The 18,536-nt window shown below is 32.2% G+C and overlaps 1 protein-coding gene across 1 annotated transcript; it reads left to right on the top strand.

The window, feature by feature from the left end:
* The first annotated feature begins 5,978 nt into the window (after positions 1–5,978).
* Positions 5,979–14,399, top strand: LOC114324942 (COMM domain-containing protein 2). Its single transcript, XM_028272863.2, has 3 exons — positions 5,979–6,147; positions 8,876–9,036; positions 13,863–14,399. Exons 1-3 carry the CDS (start codon positions 6,081–6,083, stop codon positions 14,244–14,246), a joined length of 612 nt encoding a protein of 203 aa, XP_028128664.1. The 5' UTR covers positions 5,979–6,080; the 3' UTR covers positions 14,247–14,399.
* Positions 14,400–18,536: the final 4,137 nt, after the last annotated feature.

The raw sequence follows: 18,536 nt of genomic DNA, 5'->3' as shown, positions 1-18,536 counted from the left end.
ATAAATTACAATATGATATGAAGTTATATAGTAATAGTAACAATTCCAGTGTCATAGGCGTAGGCGAGTAAAGAATTAAAGGATTTGACGAACCTTTCCGAATGTTTCATTGCCATTTAATTTGAACTAATTTCTACGGAGTTTTATTGTAATTGTTTATAAGCTTAAAAAGTGCTATTTATTAAAAAATATTTTTTTCTACGAGAGTGCAAAAATGTCTACTTTCGCGCACGCATTTTAGTTTAGAAAGTTTTACTTTTCCGCACGCGTGTTACTTTTCCGCACGCGTGTTAATTTAGATACGTTAATATGGCCTTAAAGTAATTATAATACATACAATAAACTAATATTTAGATATTATTTACTAATTTATTTCAAAAATATATCTTATTGTGTTCCTGTTTTAATGAAATTAACGCGAGAATTCGATGAAATAAAATAATTTTGACATAATATTCGAAAGTCAAATCAGTAGACAATAACAGTGGTTTTGAATCGTCGTCATGGAAACCGCAAGATCGTCGTCATGCTAACCAATTATGCTCAAACTTTGGTTTTGACAACCTTGTCAAAGAATTAATTTGTGTATGTATTTTCATATTAATTAAATTAATTGATTAAGATTTGATAATTTTTTAAAGACTCGTAGAAAAATTTTGTTCCTAACGCTTGCAGAAAGTCTCTTTTCCGCACTCGACTGCTTGCCGAACTCCCGCTTCGCGTCGTTCGGCAAACTGAAGTCGCGTTCGGAAAAGTATGACTTTCTGCACTTGTTAGGAAAATAACTATTGTGTACATAAATGTATCTCTTTTCCTTTTTTTCCATAGGGTATTATGGTCTGTTTTTAAACCAATAGGAGTATTCAAATTTTCCGCGGCGTAATGCTTGTTTGTAATTGGTCCAACCTGACAAGTTTTCTCCACTGTTATGAAATTTTGACACTAATGACATTTATAAAATTTTGACACTACTGGCATTTCATAGGTTAATTAAGTTATATCGGCGATTCTTTGTGTTTTCTGCATTATTCCTTTAATTCTTTAGATTTTTAGTCTACCTTTACTTATATAAAAAAAAAACAGTTGTTTTTAGAACTTAAGTCGAAGGTGAGATTTCAGTTTCTCCAGAACTTGTGTTATGTGAAAATTTGGACCAATCACGGGTCACTGATTTTCGATTTGACACTTGAACAGCTGCTCATCACTCTTTATCATTTTGTGTAGGGTGTTTTTATATCAATGGTGTAGACACTTACAGGTCTCCATAGTCACTTACTTATAGGCCTTTTCATCGACTCTCATTTGTTTCGACCTTCTGTCATATGTTGTATTCGCTCCGAGCGTTAACTGTCAATAGTAAATAGTCAAACGTTATAAGTGTCAAAGCAAAATCGACCGACTTGCTCATGGTGGCGGTTGCTTGAATCTTTGTAAGGACGCTTTATTGTATGTTTAAATGGGACATTTTAAAAAAATGCCATATCACGTTATTTGTTGTGTTGTTCACTGTAAAAATACATGGAAAACTAGTGATGTGAAATACTTTTATTTTCCTCATTCCCAAAAAAAATTAGATCAAAGAATAAAATTAATTAACGCTATTATAAGGCCGCGTCGCACCATCAAATAATTTGATCAAACAGTTTGAGCAAACTTGACGTACTTGAGGAAGTACGTCAAAGTGACGTCACAATTGCAGTTTTTTTGAAATTCTAAAAATCTGTGCTCTCACTATCAGTCTAGTTTGATCAAATTTTTTGTATTGAGTTGTCTAACTTGTTTGTACTTTATTTAAAATTAAAATTTTTCATTATTATCCACAATGAACACTCAGGATGTGACGTCACTAACTGTCACTTTCTTGTCACTTTCAGTTTGCTCAAACCAGTTTGATCAAATTATTTGATGCTAGGACGCGGCCTATTGGGACCGTGCAAGTTCGGCAAAGCGACCCCTATTTCTACGCTCTGTACTATCATTCGCACTTTTAATTATATTGGCCAATTATATTAGTCCTGGTTACTGGATAATTGTCAAGGCCATAGTCCAAAAAAAATAATAAGAAGAAAAAATAAGATTCATGTTATGTTATGAAAACATCAACAATTGTATGTAGTAAATAAAATTAGTTATTAAAATGCAGTACTGCAAGCAAAATACAATTAATTAAATTTACCTTTATATAATAATTGCATATCATATCAATATTGTGGAGCAATATATAATTTTTCTGCTTCATTGACAGAAGGTATGAAATATACGTCAATTTGACAATTTCAATTGACAATATGAATTATTTAAGATAGTTGCAATATTTCTCCGCGACTCGCGCAGGGTCGTTTCTCGTTTCCCTTTCCAAGTACTTGCACACCGCGAATAAGGATGAAGTGAGGTTAACTTTTTATATATATACAAAGGGTGTGGCAATATACACACGATATAATAATAATATTTACGTTTTGTACATATTACATACACTTTTTAGCTCTGATAAATCCGAATTGACTCCAAAAAGTACGGATACACGGTATGTCCTATAGTATATATTATCAATTTAATTAATATTTAATTTGTCCTATAATTATATTATAACCTCACTATCGCAAATTATGTCAATAAATCTTTATTAACGACAAAAAATATTTTTGTTGAACTATAAATGGCATTATAAACGAATAACTAATGAATTCTAACAATTTGTATTCGTTTATTATCACTAGAAAATAAAATATTCAAGTTTAACAAAATAATCCCATAAGAGGCAATACTAAAATGTGCTTACAAAACTGACAGCGTGTCACGTGATTGTAAATTTCTGTAAATAGAGGGGAGACGCACGGAGCCAATAATCTGTACATATGTATGAGATTATGCAACATATCGCCGCTTCGCAAGAACATAGGCTTAAGTCAAAATTTTACTAAATTGACTTATTAATGCAGATCGACTAAAAATAAAAGTATCTATCGCGTGAATAAAGACCTATATGACGTTAACAATAATAGTCGCTAAGAGATGTCACCAAGTGTCTATATTTGTTTGGTGCGCAAGTAGTTAACATTTTCGTATGAATACAGACCTAAGTTAGTTACGCCGCAGAATGTGAGGCAATTTGTGTGTTTACTTCTCGTCAATAACGACCGTTCTTATATTTACGATTAGTTTTTGTGAAAATTCTCTCTAAAATAAGGACCCTTTTTATAGTTAGGTCAGCGTTTTAACAACGTTGAAATAAATGTTTCTCAGGAAAAAAGACTCAACTCTAATAGGGGTAACAAAATGATAAAATTTAACCATTTTAACACTTTATAAATTTATCTAGTTATCACAGTTTGTATTTAGATATATTTCTAACAAAATTGTATATGTAATTTTTTTAAAGTAACAACGATGAAAAGCCCTATTAGACAATAATAAATAATTTGGGTAAAGAATTTAGAATAGTACTGATGTGTTTATTTTATTTTAGACTTTTTCTGGCCATCTTTAAATATGTGTACGTTTAATGGGTAATGTGCGTAAGTATATCTGGCGCGTGTAGAATTTAAAAGTATAAACGCACTTTTGATTACTCTATAGTTTTATATATTATATGTATATAAGCAAAAACGTATAAGTAGATGTACTATGTAGTTAGTGTAGGTAAAACCATAGAACAAGATGATATTAGTTTTTTTTTTCTGTAAAGAAATTATAGAAAATCCAAAAGTATTTACTTTATTATTTTGTGTAACTCCAAAATGAAAGGTGAAATACATATAAAGGCCGCGTCCCACCATCAAATAATTTGATCAAACTGGTTTGAGCAAACTGAAAGTGACAATTAGTGACGTCACATCCTGAGTGTTCATTGTGGATAATAATGAAAAATTTTAATTTTAAATAAAGTACAAACAAGTTAGACAACTCAATACAAAATTTGATCAAACTAAACTGATAGTGAGAGCACAGGTTTTTAGAATTTCAAAAAAACTGCAATTGTGACGTCACTTTGACGTACTTCCGGAGTTTGCTCAAACTGTTTGATCAAATTATTTGATGGTGAGACGCGGCCTTTAGGAAATTAAAAAAATTCAATTATTTTATTTCTTTGATTATAACTTGTCTTTTTGGGATTTTGGATCTAACAAAAATGCCTCATTTATACTATTTAAAATTTGTTTTGGTAATAAATTAAAACACTTGTATTTACACGTAAGGTGTATTTATTTTACATTTTCATAGTATTAACATTATTATCATTATTACATTACACAACATACATATTACACTTACACCTTCTGAATTTGAATTCATTTTCAGAGTTAACGATATTTTGATAAAGTAAATCCAATTAACCTACAAATATCAATGAAAGTACAGAATACTACAGAACAAAATAAAAGTGTATAAAAATAACAAAACGAAAGAGGTAAACACACAGTATTAAAAACAAATTTGTTTTTAATACTGTGCCTACGACACGTGCCTACTGTGATAAACCGGTATATTTTCGAAAGTTGACAATCGAACTGTCAAATCGAAAATATGTGACCCGTGATTGGTCCAAATTCTCCCATAACACAAGTCCTGGAGAAACTGAAATCTCGCCCGTCGAAGGCCGATATGATCAACCACAAAAGAATATGTATTTAGTAATTTTTCTAGTGACTTTCTTGAGTGTGAATCTGTCTTTTTAGTTTACTCCTCCTAGTTTAGTTTAAAAACAAAGCAGTATACCTACATCTTAACGAAGAAAATAAGCCCTGGATTATTAATTGAGATCCATTCAGTCAAATTATCTGGGCTAGAACTGGACTCGTTTTTCAAAAAATTTTATAAACAAATTAAATTTTGCAAAAACAGATCTGGAACCTTTCTTGCACACCATTCAAAAACGATAATATCTTCAAGTTCAGGTACATTTAAACAAAAAATAAAAATAATAGAATTGTTATTAACAGTATTAAAAAACAGCGATTTTGTCGTCCGTTTTGCAATAACTTTTTTGTTCAAACCGATTTTCATTTAGGATATCTCATTTTATTTATCTTTTTTTCTGAAAAATTTGTCTGTTGGCGTCAAATCTCTAAATAAGTCGACTTTACAGTAATTAATTAACAATTCGTAGATAGGTAGACACTTCATCACACTTTGCCCTTTGGACCCTAGCGCCATTCAAGGGTGAACCGAACGCGCAACTGGTTTGGCACATATATAGCACATAATATATTTTATTAATTTTTAAGTACTTACTTTACGGAACAGGTGAGCAATTGGTATGAACAATAATAAATATAATGAATTGTTTTAAAAGTCTATACGAAGTGAAATAATGCAGATCATTCGTGTTACCGTAATAATAGGTGACTAACAGGACAATAACTAAACGAAATGGTATAAAAACCAGTATACTTATTATACAATTTAACATGTATATTATATGTAGGTATCTGAATAAATTAGCGAAATTCTTTAGTCGTAGGAAGACGTTTAAAAAAATTTTAAAACAAACAAAACCGGTCTCTTGTAAACTTTACGAACGCTGCATACTGATATCGTGTTAATGAATACGAAATAAAACAAAATAAACGTATTATCAATTTGCTATTTCACTTACATATTTCTAAATATATTGTGTATAAGCCGTATTTTTAAATTTTAGTGTCATAATAGGGGTACAAAAAATTCAGCATGTTAAAATATACAGCACCATAATTTATGCCCAGTGTTTGACCCGAATCAACGGTAGACATTATTGACAAGAATTATTAAACCACTAAAGAAATAACGCTCAAAATTTAATGCATGGTAGAGTGTGAGGTGTTGCTTTAAAGGGGAGAGGTCGAGGGACATTGGAGGTTGTTGACGGACAATAGTAACAAAAAATAGTCACCCTCTTATATAAAAATAAACTCCGACTATGTTTAATTTTGACAATTTAGATAATTATGTTCAATTGTTACAGTGGAGTTTCTAGTGTAACAGAAACGAACAAATGTTTTTATTTGACTTGACTTTTGACTGACTGCTTTTGACATATTTTTATTTATTATATCAGGTGTTAATTAATTAAAAATAAACATATCAATACTAAAATCATGTTAATTTCCTTAAAGAAAATCCACAAAGAACATTTACACTATTTAACTCTCCAACCAAGTCAAAGTAAGTATAAAACAATGTCTAGGGATATATAGATGTTTAGGGATTGATTCTAGGTATATATAGATGTCTAGGGTAGGGATATATAGTTTTATATAAATATCAGATTAAAACATCATTATATTTAGGAAATGATTGATAATCCATTAATCACTATATTTTCCTTACTATCACAACAAATATTTTACTTTTGAATGTAATTTTATACAGATTATCTCTAAAAACATAATGTGCTTTAAAAAGATTATTTGAAATATTTAATCATGTTGATATGGTTAAAAGTTAGCGGGTAATAATTGGTGTAAACAATTTTCAAATGTGGGATTAGTAGAATCCATCTGCTCAATTTTTGCACATGTATGACATTATTCATCATCATCATTAGGTTTGTTCCAACACGACCGAGAACCGTCACGAAACGGTAACGCTCCTGCGCAGTAAACAAAGTCCGTTCCAACAAAAATATGATCGTCATCGGATCGTCTTTCCCACTGTTCCAACAAGAATTGTGATCTTTCGGTGACGGTTTCGTGATGATCATTTCAGTAATTGGGCAAATGCATAATGTGCTGGTTGTACTGACTTGCTCACTAGGATTTAATTCTTTAAATTTTTTGAGCCTTTGATCGACTAAAAGCACAGAATCTGTCACCAACAAAAATGACAAATATATGATAATGATAGGTAAATCAGTTATCAGTCAGATAACCGTTCCAACATCGGTTTCCAAATTACCGTCATGGGACGATAACTGGGCGATACAATTACGAACATGCGCACTACAAACGGTACAAGTAGTTTCGTGACGGTTTCTGGACCGTCCAAAAGTTCATGTTGGAACAAACCTATTGGCTCTACAACCCATGGTGAGTCTTGTCCTGCTCTAGAATCAGCTTCCATTCCTTTCTATCCTTCGCCTTGGTTTTCTAATTGCATACTCTTAATACTTGTAAGTATCACACTTCCACCTGGTACTTACCCATTTGCTGCTGATCACACGCCAGCGTGCGATATGGTTATTTCAGTCAGGTGCTTTTTCCATACCAGCGAGTGATATGGTTACTTCAGTAAGGTGCCGTTTAACAAAATGGCTTCTAGCCGAATTCCATCCTCTTTGATAAGGCAGCGAATGGGTTAAATCATGCTCTGGGCCTGCCTCTTTCCACACCATCCGATTTTTGGTTATAAATGTGTTTCGACGGCTCCATCACATTTGTTCTCTCTATCTGGCCTAGCCACTGCAGCCTGTTTATTTTGACAGACCTACCAATACTTAATACTGGAAATTTTTAGTTTTGACTGTGCTGTGACAAAGTATTATTTGATACTTATTTTAATTTTAAATTAATTTTCGTACCTTGGGGTTGTTTATTTCTTTTGAAAAGTGTTATAATGACTACCAACTATCTTAATGTTCGTTTTATGCTATAAGTACATATTTATAAGCTAGTAATCAGAACTAACATTATAACTTCTAATTAATTTGAAAACTTAATTCTTTTAAGAAGCCATCTTTTATAAACTGGTCATACTGAAGCACTTTGTAGTTTCCTAAAAGTTTTTCCAACTGTGATTTGTCCCTTGACTGATAAATGTCCAACAAGGAAGCCTGTTATAAATCTGTCCTGAATTCGGCTTATTTTCTCTAATCAGGGCCATTTCTAAGGTATCTGCCACCTGGGTGTGAGATTAATTTGGCTCCACCCCAAACCCAATCTCCACAGAAAGTTTATAAGCATTTGTGAATCAAACAATTAAAATAAGGGGCCTGGTCCCACCAAAGCTGTGCAACGGTGACACAATTTCGATATGGCACAAGCAGGCGACTTACAGTTGTCCCATCAAAGCAACATGTTTTCTACATCTCTACTTCGATCAGTTTAGTGTACAATGTCACCAAGTGAAGACGATGATGTCCCTTTTCTTTATTTAAACGATACTACTGCACACACAGCTTGAATGTTGCTTTTAAACTGACCTGACGAGTCTCTTGGCAACAAGATACCAACATGTCGTTTGAATGTCTCTTTGCCAGAGTGTTTCAGTATATTCCCGGTGTGCAAGTACTTGGAGGGGATACGAGAAACGATCGTGCGCGAATAGCGGAGAAATCTTGCAACTTTCTTAAGTAATTCATATTGTCAGTTGAAATTGTCAAATTTATGTATATGTATATTTCATACCTACTACCATTGAAGTAGAAAAATTATATGTTGCTCACAATATTGATATGATATGCAATTATTATATAAAGTTATATTTAATTAATTGTATTTTGCTTGCAGTACTGCATTTTAATAATTAATTTTATTTACTACATACAATTGTTTACCTTTTAATAACATAATCTAAATCTTACTTTTTCTTCTTATAATTTTTTTGGGCTACAGCCTTCACAATTATCCAGCAACCAGGACCAATATGATTGGCCAATATAATTAATTAAATGTGCGAAAAAAGTTGCCGAGCTATGAAACCAGGTGTCGCTTTTCTGAACTTGCATGGTTCCAATATAAACCATAAGTTAAACAATAAAGATACATTGTGTCGCTATCACATGGCTTTGATGGGACAAGGGCCTAAGTAACAACTTTTCAAGCAACAAATGGACAAAAATGTAATAGGTATTTGAAATATTAATCATGTTATAAAATATTCCTACACATTATTGACATGCATATAATTCATCATACAATTACAATGGATTTATTTAATTTTAATATCATTTTAGTTGTTGAAGAGTTCTGTACATTAGTTACAGAATTTTTAGATAATGGCCCGAATATTGAAAGGTATACAAAAATTGCCAAAAAGCTGGGGATAGAACAGGAAATCATAGAAAATACTGTTTATGGCATCACCCAGTTATTATTACTTAGTTGTAAATATAAGGTAATTTATTTTACTAAATTTTTATATACCTAAGTTTTTATATAAGATAGGGGAGAGTTGGGTAAAACGGTATAGTCGGATAAAATGGGATACTTAGCCTAGAGACCCAACTAGTGCTTCTATCAATCGGACAACGACGAAAACTTGTTCTCAGTCGTCATTTTAACATTCTCGTTCGTTTTACCTCGATGCCATCATTTGATGAAAAGTTGTTGTGGTTAGAATTGTTTGACTCTATTTTTTTGGTACTTTGTACTTTTAAGTGCGTTGTTTTCTACATTATATTGCCTACATATCTAAACATATAATTCCGGTCACTATTACATTTAATTAAGCACTCATTAACGAATATTCTCATGTGTAGTCTATCTAATTTTACTTTCACGTTTAGGCAGGAGTCATTTTTGTTTTGAAAAATGTCTGAGTTGGACAAAACGGGACACTTATAAGTTGGATAAAATGGGATACAGTTTTTTATGTCCCGTTTTATCCACCTATTAATTTGTTGGCTTATTAATTTTTTAAATAGCGATAAAGCGTGTTCTCATACTGCAGAAAAGAACAACATATTTTTATGTGACTTTTGTGTTCTAATATACGTACCTAGTCCTAAATAAAAGGTCTTATTTCCCATTTTTCAATAAAACAAAAAAGGCCTATTTTTAAGTTTCTGACTACTAAAGATATTGTTTTTTTAAAGGTAAATTGTGCTTTGCAGTCTTATATCTACTTAAATATACTTTTTAGATAATTTTATACAAAAAATTAAATATTGTGAACCTATCCCGTTTTATCCAACCATGGTATGCTAAAACGGGATGTGCAGGACTTTAATAAATATTTTTTTTACTATTTTCCAGTCATTGAAAATAGCTAAAAATATGTTTTTTGTGTGCTTCAATAAATGTTATACCTATAAAAAATGATATGATAATTTCTTTAACATTTTTTCCGTAATAACAATAAACAAGAATGGTATTCCGTTTTGTCCAACTCTCCCCTAAGTACCTACTATGGTCTGTTTTTAAACCAAGAGGAGTAATTCAAATTTACCGCTTCGTAATGCTTGTTTGTAATTGGTCCAACCTCAGGCAAGCTTACTCCACTGTTTTGAAATTTTGAAACTATGTAATGACATTTACGAAATTTTGACACTACTGGCATTTAATAGGTTAATTAAGTTAAATCAGTGATTTTTTGTGTTTTCTGTGTTACTCCTTTAATTTTTAGTCTTCTTTTAAATAAAAAACAGTTGTTTTCAGAACTCTTTAGCGACATATTGGTATGTATAATATAATATGTATGGATTGCTGTTGAAGGCCGATATATGATCAACCAAAAATATGTATTTGGTGATATTTCTAGTGAATTTCTTGGGTGTGAATCTGTCTTTTTAGTTTACTTCTCCTGATTTAAAAACAAACCATAGAGAATGAAAAATCAATATAAAGTTCGTCTGTGAGTTAACAGAAGAAGATTAATCATTAAAAATGTACATAATCTTGTAATGTGCTGTGTGTGAGCTTTTTATATCAACCTTCATTGCACTATGTTTATTTCTGATTTGTCGGCCCCCTTGATCCACTCAACCATTTCCTACGCTTTGGTTATAATTGGGTACATGTAATGAGAATATATTAATATGTTATAAACTGTGTTTATACAGGGTGTTTCATTAACAATTATTGTCCATATCGTAACTGGAGAAACCTTAGCACAAAATAAGAAGATACCCAAAACCCAAAACACTTAAATAAAACATTCTTCCTTACCGAGATACAGAGTGTTTTATTACAAATGTTCTAAAATGATTTTAGCCCATGGCTAAAGCACTTTTAATATTTTTTGTTCAAACTTGATACACAGTTTACACATGGTAGGGTACTTTACTAATCTTAAAAGATAGTTTTCCGCTGTTACCAGAGGCATGCTGTAGGGGTATTTACTTCCTTTTCGCCCCTTTTCACCCCTTACAATCTACGCCACTGTCGTAATAATCATTTCAGCATGTTTTTTTGATTCTTCGTTACTTTTTACGTAAATATCATCCGTTGTCTCAATGCGATAGAGTAAGTAGTTTTCAAGTTATTTGCGTTTTAATGTAATGGATTCAATAAGATTATGTATTTTAAACACATAATCTCATTGAATGTAGTTTAAAGTACATAGTCTTATGGAATCCATTATCTTTAAACGCAAACAACTTGAAAACTACTTACTTTATCGCAATGAGACAAAAGGATGATATTTATGTAAAAAGTAACAAGGAATCAAAAAAACATGCTGAAATGATTATTACGACAGCGACGTAGATTGTGAGGGGGGAAAAGGGGCGAAAATTAAGTATATATCCCTACAGCATGCCTCTGGTAACACCGAAAAACTATCTTTTAAGAGTAGCTAAAGTACCCTAACATGTGTAAACTGTGTGTCAAGTTTGAACAAAAAATATTAAAAGGTGCTTGAACAATGGGCTAAAATCATTTTAGAATATTTGTAATACTCATCTCGGTAAGGAGGAATATTTTATTTAAGTGTTGAGGGTTAAATCTTCGTATTTTGTGCTAAGGTTTCTCCAGGTACGATATGGACAATTGTTAATGAAACACCCTGTATACAGCCTACGGAGAATTTATATACTGACTTCTATTTTGTGCCAAGATTTTTGCTTCTTTCCAGGATTTGCCTCTTTTGTAGAACTTTTCCAATAGCTTGGTCCCATGTTTCTCTCGGTCTTCCACTCTTCCTGTTGATATTTACTCTCGCTTCCCAAATCATTTTTACCGGTCTTCTATCGTCTAGTCTTTGTAAATGTCCCCACCAGCTGATTTGTCTTTTTTCTATGAATTCTAAGATTGATTCCACCTCCAGATCCTCTCTTATTTGCTCATTTCTTACCCTGTCAAGTCTTGTGACTCCTCTCGCTCTTCTTAGGTACTTCATTTCCGTCGCTTGTATTCTGCCTCTCTGTTAATGTCCACGATTCGCAACCGAAGGTGAGTATGGGTCTATATATTGCCTTAAATACTTTCATTTTTATACTTGCATAATATGAATTTATTGCTTTCTCTATACGTTTATCGATTTCTAAACCTTGTTGCCCTGAATCTTCAATTTTTACACCCAGGCATTCGAAGCATTCAACTTGTTGTATATGTATACCATTGATCTGAATACTCACATTTTCTTTAGTTTCTGCTACTACCATTACTTTTGTTTTTGTTAGGTTTAGTTTCATGACATTTTCTTCTAATATTTCATTCCACGTTTGTAAGTTTTCCTGTAGGTCCTTTTCTTTTGCTGCCATTATAACGATGTCATCTGCAAAAGCACATTCTGATATTTCGATCGGTTGCAAATTTTTGTATCCTACAGATAGGTGTTTTGTTCTCTGACTACATTTTTTAATTATTTCGTCCATAAACAACTTAAACAATGTTGGACTCCTCCTCCCTGTCTTAGACCATCTTTTGTTATAAAATTTTCTGACTTGAGGTTTCTAGTTATAACACAATTCGTCGTATTTTTATATAGACATTCGATATTCTTCCTTAGTTTGGTTGTTATTCCTCTGTGTTCCAGAAGCGACCATACTTTTTGCCGAGGGACAAGATCAAACGCTTTTTGTAAGTCGATAAACGCAAAATATGCTTTTCCTCTTCTGAGTTTTGTTTTCTCAATGGTCTGTTAATAGTGAAGATGTGATCTTGCACACTTCTTCCTTTTCTAAAGCCACTTTGAGATTCTGCTAATGATGTAGTATCGATTATCTTTGTCAGCTTTTTTTGTAATATTTGTTCGTACAGTTTCATCGCCGAGCACAAGAGCATTATGCCTCTATAGTTTTTGCATTCCTTTTTATCTCCAGATTTAAATATGGGTAGTATCAACGAGATCTTCCATTCTTCTGGTATTCTTTCAGCTTTCCATATCGTGTTTATTAATTGTAATAATATGTGTTGTCCTTGTACTCCCATATATTTGAGCATCTCCGTTGTTATTTTATCATGCCCTGGTGACTTTCCATTTTTCATTTTTGCCAGTCCTTGTGTAAATTTTTCCCATGTTATTGCAGTGTCTTGCGTTTCTTCTATGGTTTCTCCGGTATTTGTCACGCTAATAGTATACTGTGTTGTTTCGTTTTCGGTTGATAATAGTTCTTGAAAATACCTTTTCCATCTTTCCATTATTTCTTCTTCCTGTGTCAAAATGTTTCCTGTTTCGTCTCTAATTGTCAATTGAACTGTATTTTTTCCCCTTCTTAACGTTTTCATGGTCTTATAAAACAGCTTTTGGTTACTTTTACTATCTGATTCTAGTTTTTCCCCGAATTGTTTCCAACTTTCTTCTTTTGCATCTTTTATCATATTTTTTACTATTTTTCGTTGTTCTTTATTTTCATACGTTTCAGTTGTTTTGATTGATAGGTATATTTTCCATCTTCTTTTCTTTTCCTTTGTTTCTGATTTAATTTGTTCATTCCACCATGATGTCTGTTTCCTGTTGCTAGTTGTTCTACTTACGCCGTAAGCCTCCTTGGATGCCTCAATAATAATTTCTTTTATACTATTCCATAACTGATCCACATCTGCATCTCTAATTCTTAATAGCCTTTTTTCAATTTCTCGATTTATTATTTCTTCATATTTAGTTCTCACATTTTCTTCTGTCAATTTGTAAGATCTTATTGATTCAAATTCTACTTTTCTTTCTTTATTTATTTTCTGCTCCTCGTTCTTCATAATTTGGTGTTTAATTTTTGTTACCACCAGATAGTGATCACTATTGGAGAATTTAACTTTATTTAATATACATTTCTCTTGCAGTTAAGTGAGGCAGATTTCCGAGATTCAGTTCTCACTTTAGGATTTTCAACTGAACAACAAACAGTGTTAAGCAATTTATATAACTCAAAACAAAGCAAAATACACGAAGTACTCAAAGTTCCCATTAAGGAACCACACTTTGATGATTTGCGGTGGAGGTTTGAGGCCCAGGTGTCTTCAAGATCACTCTTACACCATGTAGTACCACTTGTAACTATGGAACTTACGACGAAAACAGAAGTCGGTGGTACTTTTGAGAAAGAGAAGTGTCTTCTACAGACAGATCCTAATAATTTATTACATATAGTGAATGAGTTAGAAAGAGCATTAGCTGAATCTAAGAGTAGACACTCCAGAAAGATTCAGAGAGCTCTGAAAAGTTGAAAGAAGAAACTGCAATTGATATTTTCCTATTAAAATCATAAAATAGACGGGAAATAAATTTGTAATACATTGGAATAAATATTTTTAAATGTACGCCTCTTTACTTATATTATGATTTTTGTGTATTCAGAATAAAAATGCTTACTTGATTTATTATTTGCTAAAGTTATTTCCTTTTAACCTATTCCAATTCCTGGTGGCATCAATTAACCCAGTCATCATTTACAATCCAAATGAAGATACCGACGACAGTGATTATGAGTACGAATCTAATTCTTGATTACACCTTAAGATAATTTAAGAAAAATTTTGATTGTTGTCGTTAGTATTGTATCACTAATAGTCCAGGAACCAAAGCTTTTCACCTCGCAATTTTTACAGAATGGATCGATTTGCTTGAAAATTTGAGAATAAGTAGTGGATAATCCAAGGATCAAAATCTATATGATGTCGAAAGGCGCTTTTACCATGGGGGTGGTTGCCACCCCATCTCGGGGGTGGAAATTTTTTATTATATTTTGACCGCAAAAGTTGATGAAACATTCATTCTGAGCAAAAAACGTTCTATTCCTATAACCTTTCTATTCTGAAGAAAATGGCATTTTTTACCAAATTACAAAAATTCGTTATTCGCTTTAAACTCCATTTTTTCAAAACTAATCATTCTAAGCCAGTCAAACTTCTAGAATCTATTAATAATACATAAATAAAGAAGAATGAATGAGGCCAATGACTAAAAACACCGCTGTATTACATTATTATGCATACAATTGGATTTCTCCTTTTTTTTTTTTTCAAAAAAATATATTGATTTTTTAACCGTAACGTTCTTATTTTTTATCCTAAAAAATTTGGTAAAAAAGAAATTTGTAGGTTCTTACAAAATCTTTAAGGCTACTAATATTAAATCCTTTTAAAACCCTCAGTCACAAAAAGAAGTGACATTGAAAGGGTTGGTAAAGGTGGTTTTGCATGTTATTACAAGTTTTAATTGTCAATAGCTCACTCAATTTTTGCCGTAGAAAAAAATTTTGCAAACCAAGTTCTTGGGAATTAAATAAGCTACAATTTCATATTTAAATATTTTTTCGTATCTCTCATGCTAATTCTGCTATTCTGAAGAAAAGGTCATTTTTTACCAAACTACAAAAACTCGTTATTCGCTTTTAACTCCATTTTTTAAAAACTAATCATTCTAACTCAAACCTCTAGAATCTATTAATAATACATAAATAAAGAAGACCAAATCATTTCAATGACTAATTTTAATTAGGGTGGTGATTAGGGGGTTGTTTCCGATCAGTTTTTGCTGAAAAAATAGGGACTGACATTATTTTCATTATAAGTCACTTAATTTTTGAGCTAGAGACCTTTTTTTATTTCTGGAGATAGATATTTTTAAATACTTTAAATTAGTTTCAACAAGTTATCCTCGAAAAATGCAAAGTTTTCCCTTAAAAAAAACGGTTTTGTTGATTTTTTCAAAAGGTACATAAAGTAAAGTTGTTTTGATAAAACGAAAACTTTTTGAGTTATTAGCAGAAAACTGATTAAAAACATTGATTTTTCGATATAAAACGTAACACTTTCGATAGCGAATAAATCGAAATCTATTAATTTTATCAAAAAAAAAAATGTTATAGAACGTTTTTTGCTTATAATAAATGTTTTTACCAACTTTTGTGGTCAAAATATAATAAAAAATTTCCACCCCCGAGATGGGGTGGCAACCACCCCCATGGTAAAAGCGCCTTTTGGCATCATATACATTTTGATCCTTGGACTATCCACTACTTATTCTCAAATTTTCAAGCAAATCGATCCATTCTGAAAAAATTGCGAGGTTTTGTCCTACTTCATTACTTCAAGCTTCATTACTTGGACTATAAATACTTACTGTAGATTAGAATTAGAATTTGTAATTTTCTACTATTTTTAAACTCTAAATGAATGTAAAATACTTTATCCCTCAAAATCGTATTTTTGCTTTTTGCTTGTCTTCGACAGTCCTTCAAATACAGAGTGGGCCAAAGAAAACAGTCCACCTCGATATTTGGCAGTATTTATTAGATTTTAAGGAAATGAAGAAACAAGTAGATTTTTTATCTAAGGGAGACACATTTTTACGGTACATACATCTGTTATTTGTCAACCCCCTCCCTTCCATTTCCCCACTCCTTATTTTTAAATAGGAAATAGGGGTCGTGTGCTACCTCATTTGAAAGATTATTCAATTCTCTATTCAGTAATATTAACATTGACATAATTATTTATACAGGGTGTCCAAGAAAAATTATTTTGAATTAAATTAATTGACACAAAAAGAAAAATGTATGCAATTTATTTAACTCAAAATACATTCTACTACTGACAGAAAACAGAAAAATGTTTATTTGACAAATAAATATTGTTTTTCGCTTAAATTCAATATTCAACCTACCAACCAAGAGGCAGATGGGTGGCAGCTTGAACATTGAAATTAACCCTTCAACGGCGGAATTTTTTTTACTAGAAATATGCTGTGCCCGGTTATAATTCCTAATTATTATGATTAAGTTAGGCTCTTTCAATAACTTTTTAACATTTTTTTTTATTTTTTTGCGATATAAGTGCCGTTACCATATGGTAACACTAGCCGTTAGTGATGTACAAAATAATAGAAATTCAAATATCTGTTGCAAACTGTCAAAAATGTTTATTTAGTGTGAAAAATATAGTTACAGTCTATACATATACCAACATTACATTTACAACACATTGTTCGGATGCTTGAGGAGCAACCTTCACCGGCACAACGTTTTCTTTTTTTATCCCTAGTTGGAACTAATAAATGGTCAACCTGGTCATATCTAATATCATCAGACACCCGGTTTAGAGTAACGCTGTTTTTAGATGTAGATGGCCTTCCTGATCCTTTTGAAACTGTTTTGTATTTCTCAAGATAATGCAAAACGATTTCTCTTCTGTAATTTAGCTGACTTATTGGTGGGTGGCTTCTGCATTTTCGCCTAACAGACCATGCATTTACTACACTTGTGTCCAGCAACCAAGTAAAAATGGGCCACCACCACTTTTTCCTTCTGAAGGATATACGATATCTTGAAATATTTTCATCCATCAGGTTGGTTCCTCCCATAAAGCGGTTGTATTCGGTTATAAGCGTTGGACGCGATACCTGTATAATTTTTTTTCCTTCTGAGAGAATCTTTTCACTAAACAAGTGGGATTTACTCCATGACAGGTAGAGGCTACGCTAACAACATTATTATCCAGCCACTTCACAACAATGATTCCATCTTCTTTATCAATAGCTGATACGTAATCACCCCTTTTCTGAGAATTAGATTTAGATAACATATTTTTCGCAGGTAAAGGACAGCTTTTCGGGATACCGTTGTCACGAATTGTTCCCGTTCCATCAAAGCCGCGTTGTTTCAGGTAATGTAAAATATTGAAACCAGTAAAAAGGTTATCAAAATAAAATCGAAATGGAAGTTTGGACACATTAGGGGAAAAGTCGTCAATCATGTTGATAAGAGGTGCTGCACATTTCCCGAATCCATTTTCATAGAAAGTATTTCGCCTAGGATTGTTCCCTTGGTATACATCGAAATTTACAAGATACCCCGACACAGCATTCAAACACCATACCTTGTAGCCGAATCGGATTGGTTTTCCTCGTATGAATTGTTTGCTGGGATGTCTTCCAAAATATTTTACCATGGATTCATCAAAATTTAGGTGTTGTTCAGGAACAAAATTTTTAATAAAATTTGCTCGTAGTTTATCCATGAGAGGTCGTAATTTTCACATTTTGTCATTATTATTAGGTTTCGTGTTATCAGCACAGTGTAGATATTTTAGAATCTGCCTAAACCGATCTCTTCGCATGGCATCTGACACAATGGATACGTTCAAGTCCTTTTCTGTACTCCAGTACATGTCTTTTCCAGGCAATTCATGATAACCACTTAGAATCATGATGGCGATGGCGCATTTCATCTCCCCAGAAGTGATTTTAGGATCTGAATGATTTAAAAAGATAGCATATTTTATAGACTGCTCAACAAGTAAGTCAACAGTTTCTTGATCAATAAACTGCTCAAAAATTTCTACATCTGTTAGATTTTCAAATCTGGAGTAATCAGGTTCGGGAAAAGCTTTTTTATTTGGAATTATATCACCCTTCTTTATCCAAGTGATTTTTTCCTGTCCTGGTCTGGTATACGGACCTTCATTATCTTGAACAGGCTCGTCTGGCTCTTCATTTATAGCTTGGTTCACTCTTAG

The sequence above is a fragment of the Diabrotica virgifera genome, chromosome 4 (assembly GCF_917563875.1).
Source record: "Diabrotica virgifera virgifera chromosome 4, PGI_DIABVI_V3a".
Classification (NCBI taxonomy): domain Eukaryota; kingdom Metazoa; phylum Arthropoda; class Insecta; order Coleoptera; family Chrysomelidae; genus Diabrotica; species Diabrotica virgifera.
The sequence above is the reverse complement of the archived record's forward strand: the minus strand, read 5'-3'. Positions and strand labels throughout refer to the sequence as shown.